General features: G+C 36.5%; 1 protein-coding gene across 8 annotated transcripts in view; it reads right to left on the bottom strand.

The window, feature by feature from the left end:
• Nucleotides 1–7,126: 7,126 nt before the first annotated feature.
• The window catches only part of KDM6A (lysine (K)-specific demethylase 6A), a 153,187-nt gene continuing 147,774 nt past the window's right edge, over nucleotides 7,127–12,539 (bottom strand). For all 8 annotated transcript variants that reach the window (XR_001001438.1, XM_011938662.1, XM_011938664.1 and 5 more), the window contains 3 exons: nucleotides 11,455–11,581; nucleotides 9,435–9,605; nucleotides 7,127–7,999 (listed from right to left, as the gene is read on the bottom strand). Coding sequence is in view for 7 of the 8 variants with exons in the window: in XM_011938662.1 (XP_011794052.1) it covers nucleotides 7,970–7,999; nucleotides 9,435–9,605; nucleotides 11,455–11,581 (328 nt within the window). In the remaining variant the exon portion in view is untranslated. The remainder of the gene's footprint in view (nucleotides 8,000–9,434; nucleotides 9,606–11,454; nucleotides 11,582–12,539) is intronic.

The following is a 12,539-nucleotide window of genomic DNA, read 5'->3' as shown; positions in this document are numbered from 1 at the left end:
ACAGAATGCAGAATAGTCTCTAAAAGACAACGTCCTGGACTTTTAAGTCAATATCTTAAAAAAAAAAGGGGGTAAGTTGATTAAAAGAGACTAAACAGAAATAAAAACAAAATACAATGCATCTATCTTGATTGAATCTTAGCTCTAAATAAACAGAAAAGCCAAACAGAAAGACATTTTTGGGGACAATTGAGATTTTTCAATTGAACTGAATATTTGACATTGGAATTACTCTTATATATGTAATTACATTTTTAGCTTCTGCGTTTTTACAAAATGCATGTTGAATATTTAGGGGCAAGCAACATGAAGTCTGCAACCAACTTTTAAATTGTCCAGTGAAAATAATAATAAAAATGTGTTTATCTATAAAATGTGAAGAGAAAGCAAATATAAAAGAAGCCAGAAACAAATGAATATGTATCATATGTAAAGTTCAAAAACAGTGAAAATAATTTATGGTGTTAGAGGCCAGGCTGACATTACCTTTGTAGAAGGCATAGTAATAGGAAGGATGAATAAGTGGGCCTGTGGGACACTGGTAATGTTCTATTTCTTTATATGGCTGGTTACATGGGTGTTGGCTTTGCAATAACTGAAGTTGTACTCTTATGATTTGTGCACTTTATGCATGTCATATTTTTTTTTTTTTTTTTTTTTTTTAGACGGAGTCTTGCTCTGTCGCCCAGGCTGGAGTGCAGTGGCCAGATCTCAGCTCACTGCAAGCTCCGCCTCCCGGGTTTACGCCATTCTCCTGCCTCAGCCTCCCAAGTAGCTGGGACTACAGGTGCCTGCCACCTCACCCGGCTAGTTTTTTGTATTTTTAGTAGAGACGGGGTTTCACCAGGTTAGCCAGGATGGTCTCGATCTCCTGACCTTCTGATCCGCCCGTCTCGGCCTCCCAAAGTGCTCGGATTACAGGCTTGAGACACCACGCCCGGCCGCATGTCATATTTCAATACAAAGTTTATAAAAGTTAAGATAAAAGGCTCAAATAAAAATTTAAATATTCTGTGATGATTATTTAATAGGAATAACTGGAGAGTTGAATGGGGAGGGAAGCAGGGGATGATAAAAAGGTAAGATGAAAGTAGTGAGAAGAAGGGAGCCAGACAGAGGTGGAAGCAAGCCTAAAAGGCAAGTTTCAGAATGTTAGCATCTTGTGGCCTTTCCAGGTTAGCTAGATTACCTACTGTGACACATAGCTCTTCGATGGGCTCTTATTCATGAGACTTTCAGCAGACTGATCTTTTCTGAAGGAGATGGAGACCGTTTTAGAGAAATTCTAATGCATGGACTACAAACTCCATCTGATCTAGAATGCTATATAACTTGCAGGTTGACCAATATTTTTAAACTATACAGATTCTGTACACAGCAGTTGTATTTTCAAATCTTTGGTAGTTTTTCTTTTTTTCCTGAAACGTTTGATGCATCAGTATCTCATATAGTTTTGAACTTGCCCTCCCCCACCCAAATGTTTTATGTACCTTAGGCCAGAAAATCTTGCTGATCATAGATCTGGGTACTGATTCCCATTTATTAAACAGATTCCTCTCTACGTGCAGTCATCTCAAAAGTTGCATCCAACAACCACATTTCATAGGATAATGGCATTTAAATCACTTGTATCTGTTTTCTAAAGATAACATTTTTTTTTTTTTTTTTTTTTTTGAGACGGAGTCTCGCTCTGTCGCCCGGGCTGGAGTTCAGTGGCCGGATCTCAGCTCACTGCAAGCTCCGCCTCCTGGGTTTACGCCATTCTCCTGCCTCAGCCTCCGGAGTAGCTGGGACTACAGGCGCCCGCCACCTCGCCCGGCTAGTTTTTTGTATTTTTAGTGGAGACGGGGTTTCACCGTGTTAGCCAGGATGGTCTGGATCTCCTGACCTCGTGATCCGTCCGTCTCCGCCTCCCAAAGTGCTGGGATTACAGGCCTGAGCCACCGCGCCCGGCCTGATAACATTCTTATCTAGTTTTACTCTGCCAAATGTATTATTCTACCACAAAGTAGTGAGCTGAAGTTAATGCTTAACTACAATAAACTATATAAGCCTCCAAAATCAGCGTATTCACTTTCTCCTCTTTTCTCCATTCTCTTTAGTTGATGTTGTATCTGTGCATTTTTGAAAGAGGGTGTGGTTCAGAGTATTGCTTTGTGTTAATCATACCTTGAATCTATTTGAAGTCATCTTTCTCTCACACACAGTTATAAGTTAAAGCCATGAGTATAGTCTTTATGTTCATTAGAAATCTCTGTTGGTTCATATTAAAACATGTTTAATCACTTAGAAGTAAAGTACATGGCACTGAATGGTTTTAAAATCCTGAGAAAATAGTGAGTACATTTTTTTCTAATTGACACATTTAAAAATCTTATTTTGCATATGTTAAATCAGATTCCCATCTTAGACTGGTAAATTGCCATTGGACCAAGAGTTTAGAAAAATGCGTAATCTTTACACTGAGAATATCCTATTCTTGCTCACTTTTTTCTTACTTTTTTTTTTTCACCTGCCATTACTTATTTTAGGGTGGGAAAAGCTCAACAAACATCATTAAGACTTAAAAACAGAAATTTTCTCTTCCTCTATCATTTCCATTTTGTAATTCATTGTATACAACATTACCCTGATAATTCACCACCTGTTTCAACCACTATTGTGGGTCCTAATGCATATAAACTCATGTGTCCTTTCCATTCAAAGAGTGCAAAAATCTAGGATAATGATGTTGGGAGGAGGTAAATGTGACTCCCAAAATGCTGCTTCTGAAGACAACGTAAACACTATGCTACACACATGATGTGCCCAGAAGAGCCCCGTTTCATAGCTGTTGCCCAGGCCAACTATTAATAATACCTCCTTTCAATCTCAAAGGGGTCCTGATTTGGACTCTAAAAGATATGGTCATCTTAATCATACAAGTTTAAAGATATCTTAATCTTGTTAAAAGAAAGACTCAAAATGAAAAGGTTCTTCCAAACATGACTGTGGAGTAAGCACTCAGAAATTCCTATTTCTCTACAGAGGTAGAATAGTAGTTGCTCTGGAGTTGGATTGCTAGAGTTAGAATCCTGGCTGCACCACTTAATAACCATGAAACCTTGAGCAATTTACACAATCTTTCTTTGCCTCAATTTACTTAATCTGTAATGATGGGAATAAAACAGTACTTAAGTCATTGTAAGGATTAAATAGAATGTAATAAAATACTTAGCACTGTGCTTTGCACAGATTCTCAGTAAATGGTAGGTATCTTTAGGCGACACTAAAAAATGCCACTCTCATTTTCATTTCCCTGTTCAAGTAAAACATCACATGGGTTGCTTCAAGGTATATTTACAAAGCTATTACTCTGTAAAGCATTTTAGGATAATGCTACACAATGTCTAAAATGGGTGAGATCACCAAAGACCAGCATAATTTTGTTATCTGGGGCTCCTGGGAAGACCAAACTGACCTGTCACTCTCAAATTCAGTACCTTTTCCCATCCATGACAACCAGGTTGTTGCTCCACTGAAGGATCTCCGGCAAATGTCACCAACTGTTGGAAATTCAATGGAATCCTCTTTTAGTCCTCATTGTAGCATGCTGTGGTTTTTTCAAAAGATCTAGCTTGTCTACCACCACCGTGGCCCGTTTAAGCTTCCTTCTTTGCAGTCTGTCTGCCCTTTATGTGCTGTTTCTTAGCAAGTATTTGGTCCACTTTTCTCCTCACTTGATCCTATATGATCTTACAGGCTTTAAGCACCACCTCAACAAACAGCCAGATACATACTTCTGGTCCAGGCCAATTCCAATTCCAGACTAGCATATCCAACTGCTAATTTCTAAGCAAATTAGATGTCCTACAGGCAGTTCATTATCTTCTGCCTCCAGAACTCCACTTCTCTATTTCCTATTCCAGTTAGAAGAACCCTCATCCTTGTGGAAGACATCTAATGAGTTTGTGGACTTTACTTCTTTCAAATTTGTGCCCTTTATCTTCACCATATCCGAAGTTCAAGCCCAAATCATCTGTTCCCGTGAATTTCTATGCTTTAGAACTATCCTGGCAGCAATGTAGGTAGATGGAATCTGTTGAAACAGGTAGGAATACTACTGCAAATTCATTGGTCTTCTTTTGCTTAAATCCACTGGCTGGTTCCATATTAACTACAGGGTAAAGTCTAAACATCACTCAGCCAAGGAAACTTTACAACTTTGGGTCCTTCCTACCTTTCCAGTTGTCTTTTAACACATCATCCTTTAGGCCAAACTACTAGAAGTTCTCAGATCTTGCTCTGTAAGGTGTGATGATGTAATCCCTGCTGCAAAGCAAACCCCAATACTACCCATCTTTTACCTCTTCCAGGTTCTGCATAACATACTTAAATCTTCCATCTTAGATGTGTGTATGGAGAGAAGGCAGGGATAATATCTTATTCATATTTGGTTTTCAGGGAATGCTAAATGAATATTGGCTAAACACAAATCCATACAGCCAGGCGTGGTGGTTCACACCTGTAATCCCAGCACTTTGGGAGGCCAAGGCGGGCAGATCAGGAGGTCAAGAGATTGAGACCATCCTGGCCAACATGGTGAAACCCCATCTCTACTAAAAATACAAAAATCAGCTGGGCATGGTGGCATGCGCCTGTAGCCCCTGCTACTCAGGAGGCTGGGGCAGGAGAATTACTTGAACCTGGGAGGCGGAGGTTGCAGTGAGCCGAGACTGCACCACTGCACACCAGCCTGGTGACAGAGTGAGACTCCATATACATATATATAAATCCATACGATAACTTAAAAATTTCATAACCAGGTTCTGAGAAGCAGACACTTCATTTGAGTTAAACTCGTCATACTATGTGATGTTAAATTTCAATTTACCAATTACTAGCATTTTGAAGAACCTGTCAATTTACTTTGGGAAAGTTACTTAGACCTTATTTCAAAATACAAAAGCCTCTGTAATCCCAGCACTTTGGGAGGCCGAGAGGAAGACTCGAGCTCAGGAGTTCAAGACCAGATTGGGTAACATAACGAAAATCACTACAAAAAATACAAAAATTAGCCAGGCGCGGTGGCATGTATCTGTGGTCCCAGCTACTCGGGCGGCTGAGGTGGGAGAATGGCTTGAGCCCAGGAGGTCGAGGCTGCAGTGAGTTGTGTTTGTGCCAGTGCACTCCAGCCTGGGTGAGACCCTGCCCAATCCTCCTCTTCCCCCTCCCCCCAAAAAAGACAAAATACAAAAGTCAAATGTTTTAAACTGATTTAACCTATTAAGTTCAATTGCTATACTGATTATTAAGTTCAATTGCTATACTGATTGTTAAGTTCTTGCATTCCTATTTAACTGGTGGCAATGGGAAAAAGAGTATGATTTAGCTCCCACTTTCCGGATCACATCTGCTTTTTCTATGCACTGTGTGATTAGCTTTTTTCTCTAAAAATGTGTGTATTAGGATGTAAACTTGTTTCATTGTTAAGGCACCTAGAGTGTGCCTTAATGGGACTTGCCTATACAAATAGTAAAAAGAAAAAAAAATTATTCTGTCTTCTAAAATCTTAAAAATGCAATTATAAAGGATGTTCATTTGAAGATAAAAAAGCAGTTTGTGATTTCAATTATCTAATTGTATTTCAGAGTAATGTTGATGTGTTTGATTTTTACTCCCAATCCTCTACCCAAAGACTAGGTTCCTGAATAAGTATTATTCTTGACATAGAATCCAAATATGAATTATACTAAATTTCTCTTAAATGTCAGATAATTTATCTAAATGTCAGATAACTTATTCTCTTAAATGTCAGATAAATTAATCTTGGCAATAAACTATCTTAAAATTATAGAAAATAAGACACTGTGTCAGTAAGATAAACTAGAACAGGTTAAGAAACATTTAGGTAGTGGTTCAGCATTCTTATAATCTTTGCTTCTTGATGGTTGGCTTGCAATTTTCGTTTGCAAAAACGTTCGTCTTGAGTTATTCTCAATAACCTTTGGATAGGAGATTTTACAAGAAAACCACTTAAAAATATTAGTGATTAAATGTCCTGAATAGCATTTAGACAAGCATTCTTGCTCCATAATTAAAATAGATTTGGAATTCTTTCCTTCTGAAATTATAATTAAGAGATGATTACTTCTAGTAGATAGCCAATATTTACCAAATTATTAACTAATCAAAAAAAGTATCTCCATGCTTTCAACCTTCAAACTGTTTCTAAGAGGATAACATACTCTAAATCTGAAAGAGTATGTGATTAATGCAATCAGCAGGGTATTTCACTAGAAATAGAACAAGCTCTCTTTAGCCATATATATATAATCTTGATTTACAGCATTCTCTATTCTCTATGCTTCTTCACTAATGCTTCCTGGAAAATTCATACAAAGAACAATATGATTAAATGAGAGTATGTGTCAAATGCTTCAGAAAATGGAGGTACAAATGCAAGGTGCTGTTATTACAAAATGAAATACTATCATTAATTAGCAGTGACTTGTGAACGCTAATATAGATTGCTATATTTTGCTAGTGATAGGGAATTTGCAGCACTCCTCCCCCAAATCATGTCATGCAAGCAAAAAAGCATGAGATTTCAAAATTGCCTAACATTAAAAAATAAGTCTCTTAATTTATTTTCATTCTAAAATAGAGCCCTTCATCCTGAATCCCCTTTTCCATATAAAATGTTACTAAGTCATGTACAGGATTTGTCAAGCCCATATAACATTCCTTTTAAAGTCTTAAGTTCAATCACTATTTGTTTTCTACTATTATACTACATTTTGGCAGCAATTGTTTATTGGTCTGTCACTGCAGTAATTGCAACTTAACAATAAACCAGTCTGACATTTTAGGTCTTGAGGATACATACCATATATATTTCTTTAAAAATAATCATACTTTTTGTAAGCAATACTTTACAGTAGACACCTCAAAAATCTACCATAGATGTGAAACTTAAAACGAGAAAAATTTAAGTTCTAAATATTTATACATATATATCCAGATTTCTATATATATTATATATACATACATAAGTATATATAAAATATATATAATCAGATTTCAAAAATGAACAAAAACTGGGCACTGTACATAAAGTCTTTTTAAAACTCAAACAATAGAAAACTCTTTAAACATTAAACAATTTTAATAAAAGTTTCTGTACAATGCTAAGCAGTTTTATTTACACATAGAAAATGTAATAGGAGTAGTGTTTGAAATTACAGAACTCCTTAAAATTTCAATGGCAGGTAAATCTGGAAAAAATAACAGCATTCCATTCACAAATATTTTCAAGCAATAAATATGTATTTATAAATAGTGTAAATTTACATCAAGATTAGAAACAAAAATCACAAATCTGAAGTTTATTCCTTAGTCTATGTGCAATCCATTACCTTTGTGACTTGGCTGTTAATTTTTTTAATGTTTTATTTAGGAACCAAAAGTGTAACCATTATGGTCTCAAAACAAGACAGAAAAACATAAAAGCAGTAAAAAAGTGTCTTACCTAACTTTTCACATTAAAAAAAAGTTGACCAAAGAAAGACTTAAAATTGCTAACTACCTTACAAAGAAATGACCAGCTAGGCTAGTATTTTTTTTCCAAGGAAAATTCTGAAGGGGGAAAAGACAGATGAAAACAAATCCATCAGCCCAGAAATAGAGAAATATAAAAGAGGTTGTCTTCAAGTCAGTAGTCTGTAAGATGTTGCCAGTTTTGTCAGATATATACAAAACATGGAAATTATTATTTTTTTGTGAAGTACAGCTGATCAGCTTTGTGAGAGTCCTGGAGTAGGAGCAGTACTCTCTCCCGTCCAGCTGGTTGACACTCCGCACTTGGAAGGTTGCATAGACACAGTTTTCAGCCAGCAGCCTTACGAGATAGCTACAAAAACCAGTGGTGCAGAACTGGGTTATTTCCTGAATAGCAGAAAAGGTCTCATTTAATGTCCATGGAACAATATCAAGATGAGGCGGATGGTAATGGAGGAGCCTGAAAATAAAAGTAAGGTAGGTTATTTTGATATGTAAATTGTTAATAGCTCATGGCTACAAACATATAGTCTGCTTATGAAGTTAGGGGAAATAACTCTCAAAAAGTTCAACAGCCTGCTACGCAACATAAAAGTACAACCTACCTTACTATTTCCCATTCAGCCAATTTTCCTAAGAGTCTAAGACCATTATCCTACTCAGCGTACTTGCAATTTTCTGTATTTCTTCACCAATTAGTCAAAAACTCTTGGAATGTTATTAAGTTTACCGTTTCTTTTTTTTTGAGACGGAGTCTCGCTCTGTCGCCTGGGCTGGAGTGCAGTGGCCGCATCTCAGCTCACTGCAAGCTCCGCCTCCTGGGTTCACGCCATTCTCCTGCCTCAGCCTCCCGAGTAGCTGGGACTACAGGGGCCCGCCACCTCGCCCGGCTAGTTTTTTGTATTTTTTAGTAGAGACGGGGTTTCACCGTGTTAGCCAGGATGGTCTCGATCTCCTGACCTTGTGATCCACCCGTCTGGGATTACAGGCTTGAGCCACCGTGCCCGGCCTTAGTTTACCGTTTCTTAAGATTGCTTAAAAAAAGGGGGGGCTTCTTGAAAAATAATTTAACAAGTTATAATTTCACTAGTGACTGTCTTCAGAATCTATCTCAGCTAGGTAATATATTTTCTTCAACATATTCCAGATAATTTTCTTCTTCAAGCAATCTTGAAGACTATTCAAGCGAAAATATCAGAAACTAAATTTCAAAAAGTTAGTTTCTGATCACATATGTGTGGGAGACAAGTACTGGAGAAAATCAACAATTCATAAATTATCTCTGTGTTTCTATTCATAAAGCTATTGATCTGCTAAAGTAAAATGCTTCCCCCAAGCATCTGCTGTCTGAAATTAAAAACTGTGTGCAATTTATAAGTATACTTGAATTTCATAAGGTTATATAACATACCAGAAGTTAAGCTCCATTAAATATTCCCATGAGGTTAATACTTCTGGCAAGGACAAAATTTTAAACAAATACAATTAGCTCTAAAAGCAGAAGTATATTTAAAAGCACATTTACTGATTCATTCTGTGGGCTCTAATAACCTATGTACACAAACATTTTATCAACTTATCAACTGAGATAAAATGACATAAAGGATATGATAGTGTTCCATCTAAAGCACGTGAAGATTTTTAAATGTAATTGTTGTAAAATTATTTAGGCTGGTCTTACCCAGGAAGAAAACTGAAAATGATATATGCCAATTTTATAGGAATAAATACTTGGAAATGGAGGGGGAAATGACATGAATATACCCTCATGCAATATGTAATGAGCCAAAGGGAAATTTAAAATATTTCATTACCTCCTACTTATCAGGTGGCAGAACAAACACTGCTGCTTCATAACCCAGCTAACTATGTACTCACATGTTGATTTGACTTACTAATGTAAATTGGTCATAGACTTGCATCAGGTCCTCCATTTTGTACTGTTCTAGCACCACAAAGTTTTCCAGGTTTCCGCTTGTTTTTCGTGCACAATCTTGGCAATGTACTATGTAGGTCTTTCGTGAATTACTCTCATTAGTGACAAAAAGCAAATCAAAAACCTCCACCTGTTTTATACAAGAGAAAAACGTATTCAATAGAGATGGTGGTATTTACTGTACTGCTTTAGTATAATCATGGAATTCTACTTGAATGAAATTGTGGACAGTGATCTCTGGTTAAGAGTAGGTGGTAAGAAAAACATGGCTGTGTTTGAGAATCTTTAACAGACCAGGTTTATTTTGCACCAAATCCAAAGACATGGGTAGTAATGCATATTTAGGGGAATAATCAAAGGGAATGACATACTCATGACAACCACTGGCAAAGCCCAGTTCAAAAGTTTGATAAAGGTCAACCTATTTTTAAATCCAAAACATTAGCATACAATCAGATGTGATCATTTTTATGTATTCATAAGTACAGCATGATTTTAGAAATAATACTTCTGTCTTATACAGAAAGACTGATGAGTTACTAGGGTTCAGGTAGGATAAGGAACATCGCACCTAACTGGAATCTATCTGATCTCCTAATGACTTACTTTGGTCAGGTCATACAACATAAAAAATCAATGGATTCAATCATTTCAAATACAGGTTGACGTTAGAATTACAGAATTTCAAGGTTTGAAATGAACCACCAACATCCTGTCTTTGGCTTATCCTTAAATTTCTTCAATGACAGAAAACTCTTATGATCTCATGTCTTCTTTTAACAGTAAACGACAATCCTAGAGTTCACCATGTTATCCATTACTGTCAACAGGCAGCAATACAAACCTAGTGACCTGAGCTAGAAAATTGGTGAGCATTCTTCAATTTGTCCTTCTACTTCTGCCATTTAATGAGGTGTCTCACTGATTTTACCCTCTAAATATTTTTTAATTCTTTCCCTTCTTTAATATTCCCATTGCCAGGTTCTAGTCTAGGCCTTAAAATAACAACTCTTAAGACCACTGCAATAGCTTATATATCACTGTCCTTTCCAACCACTTTTCTCCCTGAAACACATATCTCACCCTTAGTTGCCTGCTCAAAACCTTTTAATGGTTTCAGTGACCTTGGAATATCAAATTCCTTAAAACTATTCAAGATGTGCTACAAATTACATGCCACCAAGACTTACGAGTGGAATTTGCACAGTCTGTGTTCCAGCCAAATTGGAACACATTCAACCTTTTCTAAAACCTTTCCATTTCCCCATTCTCTTCTTGTTCCTATAGCCCATGACAGTCTACTTCCAATTCTCATCACTTTTTTAGCCTACTGATATCATACTCTTTTTTCAAGGATGGACTCAAATGCTAATACTTTTGTGAATTCTTATGCCAAATACTAGAAGAAAATCAGGTCATTTTCCCCCTCAGTGTTATCATTAACAGTAAGTCCAACTTCACATTCATCATAGTCTCATGTACATTACAATTAGTTGTTTATAATCTGTCTGCTCCAAGTAGAATTTAAGCTCCTTCATAGCAGGCGCCACATCTTTGTTCCTGCACCTCTTGCAAGCCTTGGCCACACAATCTTGACAAATGTATTGTGAATTGCACCAGAGAGGACTGATAATCGATCTGCCTAGAGTTATACCAAACATTCAGTTTACTGGCATCTGTGTACATCTAGATTGTTCCCAGTTTAAAATCTCAGACTAAATTTGCTGATTATCATCTGTTGAAGATCTACCACAAAAATGACTCTGTAGTGGATACTTTTAAGGTTAATTCACAGTGAAATATTGTTATTATCACACTGAATTTTAATATAATGGCTAAGTAACAAAATTGAATACAATATTAATTACTATAAACTGGATTACACAAAAGTATAAAAAGTTTTTTAAAAATAAAGAGAAATCAAAAGTGGAGAGGGAAGAGGCTTTATACAACAACTGTGGATAAGAACAATTACTTACTTCACAAATGCTACAGTAATGAGCTGGTTCTTCTTTTGTCCGCCCATGCCATATAATCTCTTTTCCTGCAGCAATAAGAGCTTCCCTCAATGTCTGACATTGCTTCAGAGTCCTTAGAAGACAATACCTATTGTGGGGGAGAAATTATTTGTGACCAGCAACTGAATATTGAATATTTTTACCATAAAAGATATACCAACTAGAAATAATGCCAAGAGACTTGATTCTAATGTCTATGACTTCGTAATTTTTATTTCAATTTATCAAATACTCTCAGGTTTTAAAATGACAATGCTCAGGCCTGATGAAGACAATATTAAAACATTTAAAGTTGAGAAAATTGATATCTGGATATCAAAATATAATGGTCTTAGTACATAAAAACTGACTTCCTGCTTAAATGTGAGTTGCTAACTTTGGCTCTTATTTGGGCAAGTCAGTTAACCTCTCTGGGAGTCAATTTCCTCATCCTTGAAATAAGGGGTGTGAATTCCAGATATGAACTTCTATGATTCTAATAAGGCAGGAAGGCACATTATATTTTTTAAATCAACACTACCTAAACACTCATTAACAGCATCATCTGTACAGCTGCTTTTGAAACTCAAGTCTATAAGCAGAAAAAATATTTATGAATTTAGTCACTACAGGATACGATATTCATTTAACTATAAATACTAAAGAAAAAAGTATGTCTTCATTTTATCTTGAAGGTAACAGTGGAATCCATTCATATTAACACAATTTAACTTTTCTTATAACTTATACCTTTTCTAAACTCATACTTAGGAAGCTAACAACATAGTAAATTCTCACTATTTGTACTGATTCTCCTATAGTTTTCTGTCATTGTGAGCTGTTTGCTCAATTATCTTACTCTCCTGTGAACCTTAGTGGCTCAGGTTCTCCATTTGAACGGAGAGGTTGAACTAGATGATCTCTAAGGCACTTCACAGCTCTAAAATTCAGAGACAATGAAAATATCCTAAAGAAAAGGAAATGGGCCGGGCGCGGTGGCTCAAGCCTGTAATCCCAGCACTTTGGGAGGCCGAGACGGGCGGATCACGAGGTCAGGAGATCGAGAC

The sequence above is a fragment of the Colobus angolensis genome, unplaced genomic scaffold, assembly GCF_000951035.1.
Source record: "Colobus angolensis palliatus isolate OR3802 unplaced genomic scaffold, Cang.pa_1.0 Scaffold176, whole genome shotgun sequence".
Lineage (NCBI taxonomy): Eukaryota > Metazoa > Chordata > Mammalia > Primates > Cercopithecidae > Colobus > Colobus angolensis.
This window is presented reverse-complemented; position numbering and strand designations above follow the sequence as displayed.